The 20,910-nt window shown below is 49.6% G+C and overlaps 1 protein-coding gene across 1 annotated transcript in view; it reads right to left on the bottom strand.

The window, feature by feature from the left end:
- Positions 1-222: 222 nt before the first annotated feature.
- Positions 223-20,910, bottom strand: part of ST8SIA2 (ST8 alpha-N-acetyl-neuraminide alpha-2,8-sialyltransferase 2) — a 66,719-nt gene continuing 46,031 nt past the window's right edge. Inside the window, exons 5-6 of the mRNA XM_013046659.2 lie at positions 20,175-20,468; positions 223-4,722 (exon numbers count right to left, since the gene is read on the bottom strand). Coding sequence (XP_012902113.1) covers positions 4,437-4,722; positions 20,175-20,468 — 580 coding nt within the window. The 3' untranslated portion in view covers positions 223-4,436. The remainder of the gene's footprint in view (positions 4,723-20,174; positions 20,469-20,910) is intronic.

Genomic DNA, 20,910 nt, shown 5'->3' with positions numbered 1-20,910 from the left:
GATTAATAGAAGAGACCATGGAGTGGGGATAAGACTGGGGTGCAAATTCTGCCAGTGAACTATGGGGTTCACGCAGTTTTTTTGGCCTTGATTTTATGACCCATCCAATAAGAATAACGATTTCTACATCTGCCCACCACATGTGATTTTTTTTTTTTTGGAGAGTTTTATGACATTACAGATGCAAAATGACTTCATTGATTACATAGCCCTCCACAAGCATTAAGGATTTAATCCAACAAACATTTATTGAGCAACTGCTGTGTGCTTTGCACCACTCCTGGTGCTGTAATGGACACAGATGATTAAAACACAGTCCCTGCCCTTGGCGAGCTTACAATCTAAGAACGGTCATAGGACAAGTGCACAATAACTATAATACAAGGCAGAATATGGTAAGTGCCATGAGAAAGGTACAAATAAAGTGCTACGGTGGTTCAGCGGAGGGAGAGATCCCAGTGGTTGGTAGATCAGGGAGGGCTTCATGGAAGATGTGGTTTCTGCACCGGCCTTGAAAGGAACAGAAGAGAGGGTCCCAGGAGATGAGAACAGCAAGACCAAAGGCACAGAGACAGGAAAACCAGGCACCCCTTCCAGCAATGACGATTCTCGATGGACCAGTGCAGGGAATAAAGAAGGAACAGGTCCTTATCTGGTGATCTGTAATAATGTCAGGGTGGTGACTTGTACCTTGTTTCGTGGGCCAGGGGAACTTTTAAAGGCTTCTGAATGGCTGGAGATAAGAATCACGATGCATCTGCAGAATGGGTGGCGGTGTGCAAGCATGCGCAGAGGGAAATGGGGGTACAGGGAGGGGGAAGAGAGTGCTGCTAAAATTGTGCAAGCAAGGGAGAAGCCAGGGCAGCGCTGGTTGAAAGGGTGACAAGGGAATCCATGGAGAAGAGTCAAAGATGACTTTAGGGTCTCAGACTTGGGTGGTTGAGAGGCTCACGGGGCTTCTAGCAAGAAGAGGGGGGGATCGTGGAAGAAGGGGAAGCAGAGATGATAAGCTTGGCTTCGAGGTATGGAGTCTATGATGCCCCTGGAGCAGGGGGGGTGGGCACACAATGGAAGGCACCGATGTAGGGAGTGTCTGTGCAGTGGGGCAAGGTGGGAGGTGGGAAATAATGGCCTGACCCATCTCGGGTCCTTTTTAGAACAAGGGAAGGGTGGTAATAAATAAATCATAAATACATAAATAAATAAATACATAAATAAATGATGAAGAGACGTTGGGAAGGGAGAAGAAACACCGGGAGTACATGGCATCGTAGGCACGGAGGGGACGGGTGTCCTGCAGGGGTCGCTGTGGATCCCAGTGATGTGGGGAGCTCGGTGGTGATGAGGGGTCTTCTGATGAGGCAACATGGAGGGTGCTGAATCTCCGGTCCCCAGAGCATGGAGAACAGGCAGGTCATGGGAGACAGCACTGCAAGCACTGGAGACCCCTTCCTGGGGCTGCTGGCAGGGAAGGGGAGGGAGGGAAGAGGATGCTGGAGCCTGGATGGGTGGGAGAGTGTGTGCTGGTGGAAGTGAGGACAGAGGTGGCAGAGGCGTGGCTGGGGTGTGTAGGAAAATGTCACTGCCCAGAGGACGGATGTCACGTCCTCAGAAATGCGCGGAAGGAGAGGCGTGTGGAGGAAAGGGATCAGGAGATCTGGGGGAGAGATGGTGTTTCTGGTGGCTTCCTCTCTTCAGCCAAGGAGGCAGCCGATGGAGGGGGTGGTCATTTGGGGGCTTGGCCAGCATGCAGGTCTCGGAGGCTCCAGGGTGGGTGAGGGTGGGGTGATTGGGGACGGCTTAACAGTCAACAGGAGGTGACCAAAGGGTCTTCTGCTCCCAGGATGGCTGTGACCACTGCAGTTACAAGGCGGTGGACCAGGGTGGCGGGGACAGAGTGCAGGCTTGGACTCCTTGGGGCCACCCAGGCTAGCTGGCTTGTGCATTTAGCTGCTCTCAACGGGCAGAGGGGACGGGCTGCCTCCTGACTGTGTGCCCCGGTGGAGGAGCAAGAGGAGGTGGGGGAAGCCCAGGTCCTGGAGCTCCTGCCATCAGGTGGCTGGTGCAGTTGGGCAGTGTAAGACCTGTGACTTGGGAAACAGAGCGGTGCAGAGGGTCCTGGCTTCCCAGGGCAGGTTGTCAGGACTCCTTCTACTTCAACAGCCACTGGTGTCCGTTTAAGGAACCTAGACCAATATGGGACAGAAGGAAAACCAGCTCTTCCACGGAGCTCTGGCCTTAAACTGCCCCACAGGGTGGACTGGTGGCTGGTACACGAAGCGTGGGGCCAGTCCAGGACCTGACTGACGTCCCAGCTCCCCTCAGGACTCACCACTGGAACGTTCTGGAGTCCAAAGCCCCTGTTAATCCATCGAGTCCCAGGAAATTCTACCTGCTCCCCAGGGCACTCCCAGCTTCAGACATTAAATGTCTTCCAGGGCCTTTGAGATCCTCTCGATGAAAGGTTCTGGAGAAGTGTAAAATATGATACTAATTATTTCCACTTCTTGCGAGGAAGTCCAAACCACGCAGTTCCCACAGAGGCTGTTAGGGCTGTTGCTTTTTAAATATTCATTTTATAACGTAAATCCCAAATCTCAGACTTGAAGCATCCATGGCAAGGACAACAAGAGAAGAAACAGAGAGGCAGGGTGGCGGTTGCAGCCATGGCTTGGACACGGAGCACCCACGTGCAGGTGAATGGTTCTGAACATCCTCCCACCGCCTCCGTTTGCTGCCCACCAGCCATTAATTTAGAGCAAATGTCCTGGTCTGAATTGCTGCTGATTAATTCTGTCCGGTCTCATGTGCTTGGGAGCAGATCTCGGTTACTTTTCTTAACTCGCCTTCCAGATCATGGTTTTTTACTTAGCTTTCAAATACGTTTTAAAACACTGTTATTTATCAGGCAAGGGAATACATCCAAACCGCCTAATGCTTGTCTATATGTGACCTCTGATTCCAGCCCCTAAGTGATTGGCATGGAGCCCAGATTTCCCTGGGAAGATTAGGCCATGTATTTGGATACTGCATTTGGATTTGGGTTAAAAAAAAAAAAAAAAGTCTTTACAATTAATCTTCATGGGGGCAAAAGGGATTTTGTGAATTTCTCAAATCATTGCCTCCATAGAGAGGATGGGTGGGTGGGGGTGGGCAGCGGAGCCTCTCCCTGCACGCTGGAGATGTTCAGTGTTGGAGCTCAATGGCGGCTAGTGTGACATCGGGAGAGGAAAATGACGAGAAAGTGACATGGATCCGGCAGTCTGGCTGCAGACGCCCCGTGAGCACACGATGCAGGAAGCAAACAGAGTGGTTACAGAGAAATGAAGCAAGGTGCTTAACATCCTTTTAGGTCTCACACTCTGGGGCTCTATGAGGCGCCCAGAAAGGCAATCATATGTATTTTAAAAAAGGATGACATTTATCTTGACGGTGCCCTTTCAAGCTTTGGCTGTGGCTTCCCTGGTGGAAGAAGGGGACAGGACGGTCCCTCATGTGACATTCTAATAGAGCAGGAAGGGGGCTGACCCAGCGGGTGACATCTCAGGGTCCCTTCCTCCTTGGTGGACTCTAGACATTTTAAAGAACACCCACCAGACCACCACGTTCTAGACACTCTTCTGCCTTATTGTGGGGTGGAGTGCTGTCCCCAAGCGGGAGATCTCAATTTTTCCAAAGCGCCAGGTGAACACCCCCTGTGGTCTTCAGGGTCATCTGCCTGGTCTGTCCAGGTTCTTGGTGGTTCTTGCAAAGCCAGAGTATGGACTGTCCTTGGTTTCTTCTCCAGCCGTCTCTCCATAGCTGTGGAAGCCTGTCTGGAACAGGTGGGTCCACCGTGAACCATCCCTCGGACAGTTTTACTCGAAGTTTGTGGAACAAGGCTCGCGGCCCTGAAGTGGCCTCTGCTTCTTGGTGTCCTTGTCCTCCTTTGCCAGGCTGAACCCTGCAACCTCCTTCTCCTCTGTGAACAGCACCATTTTAGACTTGGGTCCAGTTGTCCCCTCTGGGTCTTGGCTCACCCAGAATCCACGTGTCTCAGAGGCTCGGGGCAGCTGCCAAGAAGGGGCTCTCCATTCATCCATGAGCCCAAAGATCTCTCCAACCCAGATCATCCAAAGTCATGGGACTGGCTTCTTTTCATGTCAAGTCCTTCTGCCCCTAAAGATGGACTGAGTCTCAATCCGGTTTGGGTGGGTTCTCCACACCTTCTTCCTGTGGCTTATCTGCCTAATGCTAGATGAACACCACACAGTTATAAATACTCAGGTCAATATATATATGCAGGTATATATATATATATTCTGGTCACTGTTTTACACTTTAACAAAGAAAACCACTAGCCTGCTTGTTCTATAATTTGCGCCACCCCGACTCCCATCTGCCTGTGGTGTAGCTGGCAGGAAATGTGAGCCACTGAGTCCCACGGGGTGCCCACCTTACGTGGCCCCATCGCACTGGCCAACAGTCAGTTTCAAAGCCCCCTGCTCATGCAGGCTCTTGAGGGCCTTGAACTCCAAGGGCATGGTGTGGGGGCTGGCTTGGGAGGTGTAGCCATACTTGAGGCTATCGTAATAGTGGTACTTGACGGGGTTCTGGTTCTGATCTAGTGGAAAGGGCCAGAAGCCGTAGAGGTAGATCTGGTTGCAGAAACGTGTGGCCAGGGTGTACATCAAGAGACCAGTGGTGGGTCTCTTGATGTGGACCTTGTTGGTTAGCCAGTACCTGAAAAAAAAAAAAAGAAAAGAAAGAAAAAAAAGAAGAGAAAAGAAACATGAGTTTGTGAATCATCCTTTCCAGGAAGAGGACAGTTTTAACCTGTCCAGCAGTCTCCCTCGTCTTCACCACTCCAGGAGCTGTGGAGACCACTGACCCTGGTTCCTTTCACAGAGGACTGACTACCTACCTTTATTAAGAAACAGAACTCTTCCCTATGCTGTGAGCTTTCCCATATATGATTTTTATGGAAACATGAGGAGCCCATTAGGAGGTACAGATGCAGAAATGAGGCACAGAGACAAAAGTGGCTTGCCCCATGCCACCTAGGTAGAAAGGGCAAGACCTTGACCTGGACTAAGGCCTGTTGGAATCTAAAGTGGGAACGGGCAAAGTTTTTCTATAAAGAGCCAGCTGGTGGATATTTTTGGCTTTGCAGTCACGCTCCTGGCCTCTGCTGTGGGAGCACGAGAGAGCCAGCCAAAGAGGACTCATGTGGGTGTGGCAGCTTGCTGATTGGGCCACTGCATGCAGACCCCCTATTAAGGGGCGGCTCTTGTACGGTGCCCCCCCATCTTCCCTTTGCGGAGGGTCCCATGTGCTTCCCTCTGCATGTCACCATTCCTGACTCCAGCAGAGACCTCCTTGTCTCTTGAGTGTCATAGGATTTCCTTCCATCCCTGCCTGCAGGACCTCCACCCTCTAATGCGGGCTGCCCACCTCTGACCATAGGTGGCTGCCTTGAGAGTTGAGATACCAGAGGGTGCTCTGCCCGGTGAAACCAGGTTCAGCCATGCTCTCTTCTCAAGGCCTGTTGTGGCGCTTGGTGTATCTCCTTCTGAATTGGGAGTTCCGACTTCCTACCTAGGAATCTGGCAGGGATAGCGAGAGGAGCTATGGAGAATTGGGAAGAGCATGGCGTTAGGCTAATGGACGCCAGTGCTGGAGGAGGCACTGAACTACCTCTGCCCATATAAGGTGTCAGTTTACCTTAACCAAGACAGCATTGAGGAAGAACCCAGCTCTAATCCACAGACGAGGAGAGAGAGGTCTGGGGAGCTACCAACTTTTTAGATCTGTGCTTCAACTGACAGTTCTGTTAACAGCTACCTGCGTGCCTTTGGGCTGGTCACTTCTCCCTGCTGGACCTAATTTTTCACATCTTTGTGATAATGGGCCATAGACTAGGGGATCTCCAAGTTTCAACTCAATCTAGACCTTTCTCCAGAAGCAGGAAAATGTCCATTCTCTTTGCCGCCATTTTGGCTTTCCACTATAGTTCTTCTGCTTGGATTTAGAACTCATCGGGATGTGCGGTTTAACCTCTTTCTTTCTCATAAAAAGCTTCTGCTAACCCTACGCTGGATGCCTTTAAAGGCAATGCATATGCCTTGGTGGAAAGATGGAGTTCCTTACCATCAACTCCTCACTACTGTGTGTCCACACCAGACACTGGCCATGTTTTTCTGTCCTCAAACTCTGTGTGCCTCACCGCACCTGGTCCACCTGCCTCTGTGAAAAACATCCACTCCCCAACCCCAGCGTGGCTCCTGAGGACACCTCAGCCCTGTGGCAGGTATGACTTTATAGTCAAACGCACCAATTAAACTCAAGCCAGAAGCAAATGTATGCCAGGCAAAACATTTACGTGTTGCTGAAAGTTGAAACGGTCTCATATACTTCACAGTGCTTTTGGGGAAAAATTGGTTGGGCAGGGGGAAGATTTTCTAGAAGCTCCAGCACGCCCTTCCTCTTACAAGTGGTTCTTTCTACCGACCCAAAAATGAAACACCAAGACATTCCAGAAAGTTCACCTTAAATCCTTTTTTTTTTTCCGGAGGAGATTAACCTTTGAAACAGACAAAGGTTACAGATTCCTAGTAACCCATATAATTTTAGTAAATAATGTAATATTTTATATAATGAAACACATTTCAAGGACCCCTCACCCCATCCTGTAAACATGATTCTCGGAGGCACTGTGCCGACCTCCAGGAGAGTCCCTAGACAGCCAGTCTTTTGTCGTAAGCTTGTCAGTTGAAGACCACTTTGCTTGCTTCTTTTCCTGTTTCATTCTGTCTGGGCCAAAAAACTTCCTTATGGGTGAATTTTTCAACCCAGAATCAGATGGAGGGGACAAAGGCAGAGAGCAAGACAATGGCTCCCTTAACCACAAACACAACTGGGAAGTAATAGGGAAAAGCCTGTGTGGACATCCCACAGACCTTCATCATTTCTTCCTTGAACTGCTGAGAGGCTTACTCCCAGCTAATATGCGGAAGGCATGGTGCTGGCTCAGGGGGGCGTCCGTGGTTGATGCTCATGAGATAAGATGCTCTTCCTGAGATAACTTGCACACTGTAGGTTCAATGTGGCTGAACTGAGCTTGGGAAGGGTGCTGAGGGGCAAAGGCAGGGAAGTGGAAGGAGGAAAGAACCCCAGCAGAGTAGCAGCTGATATTTGGATCACCCCACACATCCTTGCAAAGTGCTCATCCACATTGCTTTAATTACTTATGATGATGGGGAGCTCACCCCTTCATAAAATTGCATTTTCAAGTCTAACTCAATGCTTCTTTACCAAGGCTATACACTGAGTCACCTGGAGCTTTAAGAGGACAGATCCTGAGTACAACCTCCGGGTATAGGTTGGACACTGGGATTTTTAAAACCTCCCCCAGTCATTCAAATGTGCATCCAAGGTTAAGAAGCCCTGCTCTCATTGGTGGGTGGTTCTGCTAAGAATGAGGTATATTTAGAGAAAATATGGGCAAAGAGAAAGCCTCAGGAATAGTCATCAAGTTTTAAAGACGATTTGGCTGGGGGAACTTGTCGAGTCCCGTGGCCTTGATGTCCCGTGGTCGGAGATGTAACTGGGAGCTGGGAGCTAGGATGTGTGAAGGGAAAACCAGTGCCTGGCCTCAGGGTTGCCAGACAATAGGGAGGGTCCCATGGTGCTGTGGCATTTAAAGGGGTGACCAGTTTTATTGTTGTCCAGTATAGTGGTGTCGAAGGGTGTATGAGAGAGCTGGATTTTTATGCCGTTTCTCCAAATTTTTGAATGTTGGCAACTAATTAAAAAAAATTAGAAACATCATGTGAGGTCCTGTTGGGTGAGTCAGCAGACCATATGTGTGGGTGATCCACGGGCCTCCCAGATTGAACTTGTTCTCTTGTTTCAGGTTCCAGAAGGAAAACAGGAGAGTCCAGGGAGACAGGCCCGAGTAGAGGCACTCCTCGAGCTGCTGGTTAGACAAGGCTTAGAAAAAATGCGGCATAGACTCCCCACTCCTAGTTTTGGGCTTTTTCCACCCCATGGTGATTCCAGGAGGGTCGTGGCCTGACATGAGCCGGCTGTCGATCCTCCCGAGGGACGTGCAAGCCACTGCAGTGTCCCTCCCTGAGAGCATAGCGTTATTTGCTCCCTGAGCAAATTTAAGCCCTAACACCGGTCACAAATGCCTTATTAGGGATTTGTGGTTTGTTTGTTTTCCTATTGTAAGGCCTTAGCCTGAGAAGGCGTTCAGAAATGAATTTCTTCTCAGGACATCAGTGCTGTGCTCAGAGACATGGAGGGAAGAGTTTGATCTGCAGGAGGTCTGAGGTTACTCGGACACATGCTGCGCCCTGCCTGCAGGTGGGACTTTCCTCCTCCTGTCCCCAAGGTCAACTGTTTTCCCCTCCCCACCAAAACTAAGCACACGCATTACATCTTCCTGGAAATGTTCCTTTTGTTCCACTCTCTTCTTCCTAGTTCATGCTGAGGTAATCACTTCCATGTATTATCATGAACTTGGCTTCTACTTCTGCTGTTGTGCTTGTCAATCTGGCCTGACCCTCCTACACAGAACAGTGCTGGCATCTCCCTGGGGACAGGGGTCATGCCTCACAGCCCTGGTAGGGGGTTCAGAGGCACCTGGCTCCCTGCATGGCACAATCAGTGCACTGTGGCACGGACAGAAGCTCTCAACAAACACTCCATGTGCCCTCCTACATCTCCCAGCATTCCTTGCAATGGGGCTGTGGTCACGTGACCAGTTCTGGCCAAGAAGCTGTGACAGGAAGTGTGTCCTTTGGGGGCCAACCTTCTCCTCTGCCTTAGGGACCCTCCAAGCCTCCCATAAAGATGGTGTCAGCCTAACAAGGAAGAAGCCTAGATCCCTGGATCACTGACTGGAAGAGAGCCAGTGCCGACCTGCATCACACTTCCCATGAATGAGAAACTAGCTTGTTGGGCTAAGCCGCAAGGGGCTGGGGTGTCGTTACTGCCACGCAGCCTAGGGTTCCAGGTGCTCAGCAAATGTCTGACTCACATGGAACTGAAAAATAGGAAGAAGTCAAAAAAGAGGAAGAGGGAAGCCAGCATGGCACACAGGTTTGTACTTGTGGCTGGGAGGGACAGGGAGAGAGGGGCACAGCCTCTCGTATCTGCTGCCGGCTTTCCCCCAAGAACCAATCACTGGGAGAGGTGTTAACAGCCCAGGAGGCTCCAGAATGAATTGGGAGCTCTGTGGCATGGAGGGGCTGACTTATTTCCCATCCCGGCACCACAGGTGAACAAGAACACTCCTGAGCCATGTCTGACTGGGACGCGGGGGCGCCATTTAATGAGCAGCTTGTAATAGCCGCTGACTGAGTTACGTGGGAACAAATCACTCTTGATTTCCTTTCTATCCCCCTCGGCCACTCTGGCCAGCTTAGAGACTGTGTGTGTGGCTGACTTGTAGACGATTTCCTTCCTCAGGATAACAGCTGGGTGTTAAAACACAAACTAATTAATTTTGCCTTCCCAAATGAGGTTAGCTGGGTGCATCCGAGACGTTGTATTGACAATGCACCTTTAATATTCCAGTCTTGAGATTTTAATTAGAAGGCAAAGTAATCATAAAGAAGGCAGTAATTATTTTCCAAATTGGTTATCCCAATTGCCAAGACGATTAAGCGCTGTATTTTATGAGCATGGACAGCTATAGACAAGGATCGCCAAAATCATCTCCAAAGCACATTTGTCCTTCTTTCTGAATTCCTGAGCTCGGTATGTGGCAAGCACAGTGGCTGCCACTGTGGGAAAAAGGGACCAAAACGGCCTTCTCTAAGATGCTAAAAGCACTTTGTGGAACATAGCTCATATTGTCCCTTAAGGAGCAGGAATGCCTTACAGGTGGTTGCCATGGCACACTTGGGGACACTTTGTGCGAGATGAGCAGCAAAGTTGGGGGCAGGACCCTCAGACCCCTGGTTTCCCATTATCCACACCAGCAGCCTGGGCTCTGGTCTGGGGATCCGTAGCCCATTGCTGTCTTTTCCTTGGGAAGACTGCCCAGGGCTCTTGTCTCCTGGGGGAATACCTCAGGATGAGGCTGCCCAGCTTTGTGAGCATGGAGAGCTGGGGGTTTTGTCTCAAGATTAGGGGCTGGAGTGCAGAGCTGACCCAGTCCTGTTGATGCCTGAGGTCGATTCCTGGTCCCTAAGCCTCAGTGCCCACCCAAACCAGTATCCTTCACTCAAGTAAACAAGGATGACCATGCCACCAGAATTTCTCCAGGGACTCTTGGAGTCCCGAGGACAATACCCAGTGGCCTTGGCCAGGCTTGGGAAGCCCTTGTGACCTGGGACTGAGATCCCTCCCACCACCTGGCCCTCAGAGCCACACGCTATAAGGACCTTCTTGATTCCTACCAAGACACCACCAACTCCCAGCTCTCTTGGCCAGCAACTCTGTCTTATGGTCTCAGCTTTGATGTCACTTCCCAGACCTCCCCAGATGGGTCCATTTTACGTTGTTCTTTTCCAATCACAGCACTTAACCATACTATGCTATCATTATTTACTTGTCTTTCCCCTCCCCTACAATTTACAATTCTGTGAGCCAGTGGACTGACTTCTTACTCCTTATATAACCCCAGATCCTTATAGCTCATGTGTAAAGTGGGTGCACCACAAATCTCTAGTTTATGAAGCCAGGAGAGAAAATGAGCAAGCAGAGGCTAGTGTCCCCTTGGGGGGGCACTGGAAGAAACCAAGGAGGCTGGTTTTCCTGCAGACCTGCAGGTCTGTACATGGGAGAGGCAGGCTAGTCGTGCCTTAGACCATTTGTTGCCAAAAGAAAGGAGAAAAATCATGATGGCTGATAACTTCAGAGCTTCCTCCTCCTTCATGGGGGGTCCCTGCGGGTGTCGAGAGACACTCACAGGGATCACCTCTGGCCCAGCAGGGTTTCAGAAAGTCTACCTCTTGGGGGCTGAAAACTTGTGGCTGGTGTTGGATTCTGGAATCTAAACTGATGCCGCTTCAAACAGGAAAAAAAAATTATAATTAACCTCATTTATAATGAAAGGAATCCAGTTCCACACAACAATCAGATGGCATTTTCCGTTGGATTCGCAAAGAGAACAAGTATTGGTGACTTACCATGCTGGTGAGCTGGTGAGGCTATGGGAAAGCAGGCATTTTCAATCACCGGAGGTGGGACTGTAACTTGGTACCTGCCTCTAGGGAGGGCAATTTGGTAACCTCTATAAAAACTAATGATGCTTACATGCATCTCTTTTTAGCAACGGCATGCCTAAAAGTGAGCCTCTAGATGTACGTATGTGTGTAGATGCCAGTATAAGATGATCACTGTAGCACTGATTATACTAGCAAAAGATTGGAAAAACCTGCGATGCCTACCAACGATTTCTGCTCCCATAAATTATGGTCCAGACACTGTGAAGGAAAGCAAGGTGGTGTGCTTTGATGTGGAATAATTTCCAGAATTTAGCAAGGTACGATGTTTAAAACATGCTCCCTTATGTGTAAAAGTGGATATTTCTGGAAGAATACACACAGAAAACCCGTGTAACAGACTGCCTCTGTGGAGGAGGGCTCACTCGTTCTTCACTTTAAATCCTTTATACTGTTTGGATTTTTCTTTTTATTATGTGCATTGCTGTTTGAAAAAAAAATTGAGACAATCTATGAAAAATGATGAAATGCCATCTGTGCCTTAAGACCACAGACCTCCTTCTTTTTCTCTATGTAACACTGGAATGGGATATACTTCTGCACTCTGTGTCCCCTGGAGGAGACTGGAACCCAGCTCCTGGACTGAATCTGGGGACATGCTCTTAGGACCATGCGATGGCCATGTCTGGGAGGAGGGTCCTCCAACCTGCGCTGGTCTCGGCTCTCATTCTCTGCGCCATGCTTACTCTCTTGCCTGTCCAGTGTGCAGGTTTCTGCTACCCGCTGCCAGACAGCAATGCCCACAATGCTGATCTGCTGCTCCGGCCCTGGCAGGGATGCCCGCTGGACCACTGCCATCCTAGGGCTGACGTTCAGCACGTTTGGTGCCTAATTAAGCACCAATTCACAGGCTTCCTCTGCACCAGGCCTGTGGTCTGGGTGGCTAAATGGGCCAGGCAGCAGGCTGCTTTCCTGCCCGAGGGCCACCCTCTCCACGGGTCACAGCCTTCCCTATTGTCGTAATTGAATCAGAGCCATTCACTACCATCTGCAGACCAGAGTTTTCCCCTTCCTGCAGCCATATTCAACTGCCGGGGTGTCCTTCCCCTGGGCTGTTCGCTTCCCTTGCCAACAGCCAGCCAGGGCACTGTGCCACTCTTGCAGGCTGACACAACCGAAAGCCCCCTGGAAGTAAGATTCAAAGGGTAGGCTTTCTCTGCCCCACACTGCCCCCTCCCTGCAATGCCCAGGTCCCATAAAGGCCCCAAAATGTCAGGAATCCCCAGAGGAGCTGGTGGTTAGAGATTCTGCTGGCACAGGTGTGATGAATCAATGAGTGGAAACTGTGGACCATCTAACCCAACCAATATGGGTTGAATGATATTCCCTCAGAATTCATCTGTGGAGGTCAACCTCCAGTACCTCAGAATGCGATCTTATTTAGAGATAAGGGTCTTTACAGAGGTAAGCAAGTTAAAATGAGGTTGTTAAGGGGACTCCTGTTCCAACCCAATTTTATAAGCAGGGGGCATTTGGAGATACACAGGCACACAGAAAGAATGATGGAGAAAGGTCCTCCACAAGAGAAAGAGGAAGGCCTGAGGGAGGGTCTTCCCTCAGTGCTCTGAGAAGGACTTCTAGCCTCCAGATCTGCAAGACAATAACTTTCTGTTGTCCATTTAGGCCACATGGCCTGTGGTCCTTTGTTACAGCAGCACTGACAGACTCATACACTAATTCTGTAGGATGTGGAGTTCCCAAGTCATGGCCCAGCAAGGAGCATTCACTGCTGCCTGAACAAGAGGCAACCAAGCTCAGTTCAGAGAACCTTATTTGTTGGGATGCTCTTCTCAGCACCCAGATGAAGTCAGAATCCTCGTAGATCCCTTCTCAACCTTGGTTCTACATCTGGAGCCTTGCAGTCCAAATCTGTGAGCTGCTCAAGGGCAAAGGCCTTGTTTCATTGATTTTTGTGTTCCCCCAGCACAGGCCCGGGGCCTTCTAGGTTATAGCAAATAAATATTTGTTAATTGAAGAAAGATTGCTCCCACGCTCCTTGGAGACCTCTCTCCCCAAACCTTTCGACTTTCGAATTTCTCTGCCACTGGGGTGCCTCTCCAGCCTGGGTCCCAAAACTTCTCCAGGTCAGATTTGACCAAGGTCATTGCTGACCTCCTTGAGTCTCAAAACATTATACATCCATCGCTGTGATCTAAGATCATCTTATCCCTTTGAGAAACCACGTGCCTGCTGCTGATTGGTACTGTTCATCACACATGTACAATTGTTTAGAACCTAAGCACAGAATCTTGCATTTGTGTGTATTAAATTTCTCCCTCTTCGATTAGCTCATTGTTTTAGTCTATCAAAAGAAGTTTGGATTCAACTCTGAGGCCCCAATTATTAGGAATCCCCCCCAAAGTTGTGTCTTCCGCAAACTGACTAAGGAGACCATTGATGCCTTCACTTAAGTTACTGGTAAAAATGGGGACAGTTGGGGCACCTGGGTGGCTCAGTGGGTTAAAGCCTCTGCCTTCGGCTCAGGTCATGATCTCAGGGTCCTGGGATTGAGCCCCGCATCGGGCTCTCTGCTCGGCAGGGAGTCTGCTTCCTCCTCTCTCTCTGCCTGCCTCTCTGACTACTTGTGATCTCTCTGTCTCTCTCAAATAAATAAATAAAATCTTTAAAAAACATGGGGACAGTTGGCAGTACAGGAAGCTGGTGGTGTGTTTTAGAGACCCCCATGAAGTCAACCTTTAATTAGTCATTTGGGTATCTGTGGTCAACAGACAGTGGCCAGTCTGTCAAGGACATGAGAAGGGGCATGGCAGTAGACACAACTGAAACCCATACACATGGGTTCGAATCCCCCTCCTCCTCATCTGAGTTACCTGGTGTCTGAGCCTGTTTCCTTGTGAGTAAAATGGGGATAAAAATAGTATCTATCTTACAAGGTTTCTCTAAGAAGAGACTTAACATTTGCTCCTTTTTACTCCCTGAAATATCACAGTTCTCCATGCTGCTCAAGCAATATTTTGTCAAAGTATCTGACTTGAACCAAGATATGAAAATGACGACACCAATCCTGGGTCTATCTGTCTACTACCCCCTCAGAAGAGCAGACTGGGGCAGTGTGCCCTGCTGCTTTCCCATGAGGACATCTGGTCTTGATATTTGCTTCTTCATCTTCAGGTGTTCCTGAGCCATTGCACTGATAAACATTTTGAAACTCTGACTTGGGGTTGACAACAAGCTCGCTGGAGTCCATCCTTTCCCATGTTTAGAAAATTGGGGCATGATTTGGGAAAGGTCAGGGCCAACTGCTCAGTGGTCTTAGTGCATGATATCTTCTGAGATATTAATAGGTCTTGGTTTTGTTGAAAGTACAGGTTCTCAAACTTGTGCTGTACATCAGAATCACCTGTAGGGTTTGTAAAGATGTAGATTTCTGAGCCTCAAACATGCAGTTTCTGATTCAGTAAGCTGGGGTTGGGCCTGAGAATTTGTATTTATAACAAGTACCCAGGTGATGCTGATGTAGCTGGTCCAGGGACCATGTTGAGAACCGCTTGTTTAGGGCAACGAAATGGGATTATACATAATGATGCCAAAAGCTTTGTCATGCTATCCAGGTAAAAGACAGCTCTCCTTTGCTGAGAAGACAGGTGAAGAAGAGGAACCAAGAGTCCCATTCCCATTTGTCTTTTGTAGCCTCTACACTGCCTGCCCTTAACTTTTTAGTTCTTTTTACTTGAATCATAAAATGCAATTTCTGTTTTTCTTTCTTTTCGGGGGGGGGGCGGGTGGACGGAGAGGGAGAGAGAGAATCTTAAGCAGCCTCCACACCCAGGGCGGAGCCTGACGAGGGGTTCCATCTCATCACCCTGAGATCATGATCTGAGCTGAAATCAAGAGCCAGAGGCACCCCTTTTCTATTTTTTTTTTCTTAATATTTTCATAAGCTCGCATTCTGGCTTTGGCCTTCTGACATTATTCTTCTAGGATCCCTGTTATTACTTCCTGGTTATTGCTACAGGGGCAAATGGGTGGTGATCAGGAGCAAGAGAGGAGTCCTGAATCTCGCTCACAAGCCATGCAATCTTGTGCAAGTTTCTTACCACCTGAGGCTCACTTTGCTGTCTTCAGCATAGAATGCTGGTTCTAGTTCTCTCATCACATGACACAATACTTTGCATGGTGTCTAGTATAGCTGTGTTAGGGATGGTTATCTGTGACCCTCCTCGATTCTCCTACATGTCCTTCTTCAATCTGAGGTCACTGGAGACCCCCTGACCAGTCACCAGAGGCTCTCTGAGTATCAGGCACTATGCAGGAGAGAGGAATGCAGCACAAAGTGGCAGTATCCTAGCCTCGAGGCACTGACAACTTAACAATTAATAATAAGAAGTAGGTTAATAACCACAAATGTGTAGGAGGAGACTGTTTAGCCAGGAGAATGGAAACTGTGTTCATGTGGTCCCTTCACATGAAGCCTGGCTCTACCACGTGCCAGGTTGTAGTACTAGACGGACTTAATATGACCAGCACTGGGCTCTAAAGTGATTTAAGTAAATGATTTCATTTGGTCCTCATGACAAGCCCACTTGCTGTTAATAGAGCATCTCATGATTTTTTCCCCCCCATGAAAGGATGGACTGGGAACACTGAACCAGTCTAAGGAGCACAGTGACTTGTATGTGGACACGTTTGGGCATGTCAAGCCACCCAGCTGCATTCAGGGTGAGTGGACGCATAGCTGCTATGTGAGGATGGCTGCTTTCCTTTGGAAAGATGGCTTGGCTTTGAAGGAGCAGTCAAGCAAATGAGGGAGGCAAAGGCCAAGGCAACGTCAAGGGGCGAACAACACTGAGAGCCTCAATGGGGGGTTCCACAAGACTGTGTCAAGGCTCAGATTCCAGAGGGTGTTTGATGGGACCCTGAGGTGTTCTGACCTTTCAGCTTGTTCTGCCTGGTGGGAACACTGTCCCAGACTCAGAAGAACTGCCGTGCACCCAGGGAGACCTGATACACCGCTGTGTGGTCTCCTCACACCACTTCTCTGGTGTGACAGCACCTGCCCCACGGAGCTGATGGGGGCCCCAAATCCAGAACTGGCTGGATTTGAATTTGCTGCCTCTGGTGTCCTGGCTAGAGTGAGGTGCTGTGCTTCAGTTCCTGGTTGTGCCCCTTCCTGGCTCGGTGGCTTCCTACTCATCACCCAACTCATCTGGGCGTCAACTTCCTCCTTTGCAGATTGAACATATTAAGATGCCTCAAAGATGATTCCCACTTGACATTCCCACCAGCAGGCACAAGGGTTCCGATTTCCTCACATGTTCACCAACGCATGTTATTTCCCACGTTTTGATAGCGTCCATCCCAGCGGGTGGGAAGTGGTATCTCACTGCGGTTTTGATTTACAATTTCCCAATGATGAGTGATGTTGAGCATCTTTTCATGTGCTTATTGGCCATCTGTATATCTTCTCTGGAAAAAAAAGTCCATCCAAGTCCTCTGCCCTTGTAAAAATTAGGTTGTTTGATTATTTATGGTGTTGTTGAGTTGTACTCAACATATACTCCGGATATTAATCCCTTATCAGATACATGATTTGCAACTATTTACCCCCATTCTATGAGTAGGTCCCCACCCCCTGCCATACTAGATCGGCTTTTTGGTGCATGAAAAGTTTTAGTTTAATGAAGTCCCTTTTATCTCCTTTTTTCTTTCATTTCCTGTGTTTTTGGTGTGATACTTAAGAAACCATTGCAAGACCCAAGATCATAAAGATTTTCTGCTACATTTTCCTCTAACAGCCAATTACTTCTAATCGAATGGCGCACTTGAAAGTGGTCAAGATGGGTTACTACCAAATCACAAGTTGGCAAAGATGTGGTGAAATGGAATAGCAGGTATGAGGGAAAATGTGGAGAAACTGAATCCCTTGTGTGCTGCTGGTGGATCGCAACATGGTGCAGACACCATGGAAGGCGGGATGGATGTTCTTCAAAAAATTAAAAACAGGACGACTGTATGATCCAGCCATGGAAAGCAGAGTCTCGAAGAGCTATCTGCTCACACGTGTTGACAGCAGCACTATTCACCACAGTCAAGAGGTGAAAGCAACCCAAATGTCCAGCTATGGACGGATGGACAAACAAAATCTGGCGCACACATACAACAGAATATTATCCAGTCTTCGAAAGAAAGGCTGTTCTGACACAGGCTCTGGCACGGATGGACCTTGAGGACGACACATTAAGTGGAATCTGTCAGTCACAGAAAGGCAAGTGCAGTAGCAATCTCCTTGAACGAAGTATCTAAAGTAGCCAAATTCATGGAAACCGAAGTAGAAAGATTACTGTATCAGGGGATGGAGGGGGGGGGGTTGGAGAAAAGGGGACTTGTTATTTAATGCGTATAGAGTTTCAGATGTGCAAGATGAAGTTCTGGAGATTTGTTTCACAACACTGGGTATATACTTAACTACTGAGCTGCACAGTTAACAATGGTTAAAGTAGTAAATTTTATGTTGTGTCTATTTTATCGCAATAAAAATGTTTATCTTCTCCACTTCATAAAGAGAGGGTTTATTGAACAATAGATTTTTAAGTATGGAAACAAGATTATTCTGTAAACTCCAGTCTACGTTGGAACTCTGAGGTGAAGACATCCTGACAGGTGAATCTAACTTTTGTCCACTCTTCTACTACAGAATCCTTTATCCAATGGAGCCTAAATAAACCCTCCACCCTGTGGTTTCACCCTCTGGTCCTACTTCTACCTCTGAAGTCTATAGGGCAGGTCCAAACCCTTGCTGGGTGGTTGGTGGCCGTAGGGATGACTGACTGACTGTGTCTCCCTTGGCCAGCTCAGACCACACATTCAGATGTAGGCAAGAGACAGAGAAAAGTGAGAGACAGACAAAAGCAAGGCTCAGGGAGGTAATGGACCTGTTTCACCACCTGAGTAATGGAGGTGGGATTTGAACCCAGGTGTCCCTAACTCCATAGCCTATGGTTCTCATGCTAGACCAGGCTGCCTCTGGGCCAGTTTCCTCTTCAGCCATCTTTTCTACGAACCCTCAGTTTTTTCTCCTGTGGCTTTGTTCTGCCTCCCCCATCCCTTCAGCCCATTCTTCCTCTTGAGGCAAACCCCAGGGCAAGTTCCCGCCTCGTCTGGGCAAGCCCTCGCTCTCGCTACAGGCACTGCCCACCTTTCCTGTAATGTCTGACAGGACCCGCACCCTGCAGAGGGAGAGGGCCATTGGCAGAAATCCATTCCGAGGCCCCTGAAGCCCTCTTCCCTGCCAGCTCTTCCCCTTGCTAAAAGCAGGAACCAGCCCCGTTCTCTCCTGCAATATTTCCTCCCGGGAGTTCCTGCAAGGGAAGATGTTGCCATCCCAGGATTAACAGCCTGTTTGTTTAAAGGGCTTATTACTGGTGCTTAATGCTATTTTGACAGATGAAAGTGAGTCAATTATAGCTGGAAATAGCTCTGGCTGTAAACGTTTCTTATAGGTAGTAGCCCATTCCCTGTCTGAGGGATTACTTCTTTTTACCATGAGCAAGTCCTTCCCCTTCTCGCATCTCCTCTGACCCCCAAACCTTTCCTCCTTCCAGGCAGAGACAACATATAAGGCATGGAGCCCAGACTCCATGAGATGGGGGGTTGCTGGGACAGGGAGGAGGTAGATGTTCAAGGAAGACCTCACAGGTTGACCTCCAGGATAAGGAATGTGGCCCCAGTGAGCCCTCTGTCCATCAGGTGTCACTCTGCTCCATCAGCCACAAGCGTCGCCACCTCTTCCTGAATGTTTTGCTCGGTTTTTCTTGGGGGTAATGGGTTTCCGTGCTGGCAACACAGCCTAATCAGATCAGGGCCGGTCACAGGCTTGGGGGTCTCGGGGGTCACCTTTGTGAGGACAGCAAGAATCTATGTGGGTTGGACAGAGAGCTTTCTGGGGGCCACACTGAGTTATGCTTGGGCCCCAGGAAAGAACATTTCAGAGTCAGCATGGGTCTGTATGATGCGCTCGCTTGTGCCACTGGAGCAGGATGGTGAAGTGCCACGTGTTTAGGTGAGGTGGGTACAGGGCTTGATCCCAAGCTGCAAGCTCAGGAGTGTGGACAGGCGTATTTGTAACAGCCATCTCAAACTTAATATGTCCAAACTTAATACCCCCAAACATGCCTGGGCTCTCCTCTCACAGAAAATGGCACCACGGTCCACCCATACTCTCAAGCTCTAATCCTTTTTTTGAAAGGTGGCTTTCAAAAAAGGATCCTTTTAAAAAAGGATCTTTTTTTAAAGATCTTATTTATTTATTTGATAGAGAGAGATCACAAGTAGGCAGGGAGTCAGGCAGAGAGAGAGGGGCGAGCGGCTCCTGAGCAGAGAGCCCCACACGGGGCTCTATCCCAAGACCCTAAAACCATGACCTGAGGCGAAGGCAGAGGTTTAACCCACTGAGCCACCCAGGCACCCCTCAAGCTCTAATCCTAACAGCCATTCTGGATTCTTCTCTTTCTCTCCCTCCTCGAGATCCTCAAATAGAACCCACCAACAAATCCTGCTGCCTCTACGCCAAAGTTTCCAGCTAATCTGAGCGACCTGTTGCCTATCTACTACCACGACCCCCGTCTTAGCCACAAGCAGTCCTGACGCAGACCATTGCAAGAGCTCCCAGCCTATTTTCCTCTTTCCACCCTTGCCCCTCATGGTTTACTCCCTACGCAGCCCCGATGGGAGGACCGTTCTCAGCCCAGCTCTCCCGGCGGGCCCTATGGATTGGTCAAACCGGGCATGCTGGAAGAAACCCATTGAGCAGCCCCAGCTCCTTTCTCCAGGAAAGGATGTGCAGGAAGACCAGGCCGATGCCGAGGTCACAGAACTCACGCGTGGTAAGCTGGGATGCAAATGCGTCTGGGCGGGGAATATCGCCCACCAAGCCCTGCCCAGGCTCCGCGCCGACCCCCTGCCCACCCCTGCCCACCCCGCGGAGAGGCCGCTCACCCGCGGACGGCGTGCAGCAGGCGCAGAGAGGGGTACGCAGTACGCACGTTGACGCGGTGCTTCAGGATGAGCTCGTTGACCCACTCAACGCGCTCCTTGCCGCCCCTGGCCATGAAGGCGGGAATCCACAGGATGCTGCCGTTGAGACTGTGCAGCCGCTGGAGTAGCTTTTCCCGCCACGTGGCATTGACCAAGTCCTCAAAGGCCCGTTGGATGACGGAGGGGTTCATGGTCACCAGGTCGGTCTTGAGCCCCACGTCCCGCGCGTACTCCTGCACCGGGGCCAGGTTGCACCTGCCAGAGAGAAAGGCGTCACGGTCCTTTGGGGAGAGATGAGACGCTGCTGCCTACAGTTCATTTCATCCGACCTTTACCTCCTGTCCCCTCTCCTCATCTTCCAGCACGGTCCCCCCGCTCCCGCCCCATCATCCCTGCCTCCCATATTTACTAGGCTCTTACCACATACACGCTGGCCCCTGGGGCTGTGCAGTGTGTACCTTCTGGAGTTCCAGATCTAGTGGAGCAGGAAGGGGGCGAGTAAGCCAGCCCTCAGCCCACAAGATGGCCATGCTACAAGCAGGTGCAACCTGGCCATGATAGGTAACAGTGAGGGCTCTGAAGGCACACTCCCAGGTTCAGAATTCACTCTGCTACTTTCTACCTGTGTGATTCTAGGCAGACTCCTGAAACTCTCTGAGCGTCCCAAGGAGCTTCCCTACAGCTAAGGAATATGCAC

Source organism: Mustela putorius, unplaced genomic scaffold, assembly GCF_011764305.1.
Source record: "Mustela putorius furo isolate JIRA1106 unplaced genomic scaffold, ASM1176430v1.1 tig00003875_pilon_pilon_pilon, whole genome shotgun sequence".
NCBI lineage: Eukaryota > Metazoa > Chordata > Mammalia > Carnivora > Mustelidae > Mustela > Mustela putorius.
The sequence above is the reverse complement of the archived record's forward strand: the minus strand, read 5'-3'. Positions and strand labels throughout refer to the sequence as shown.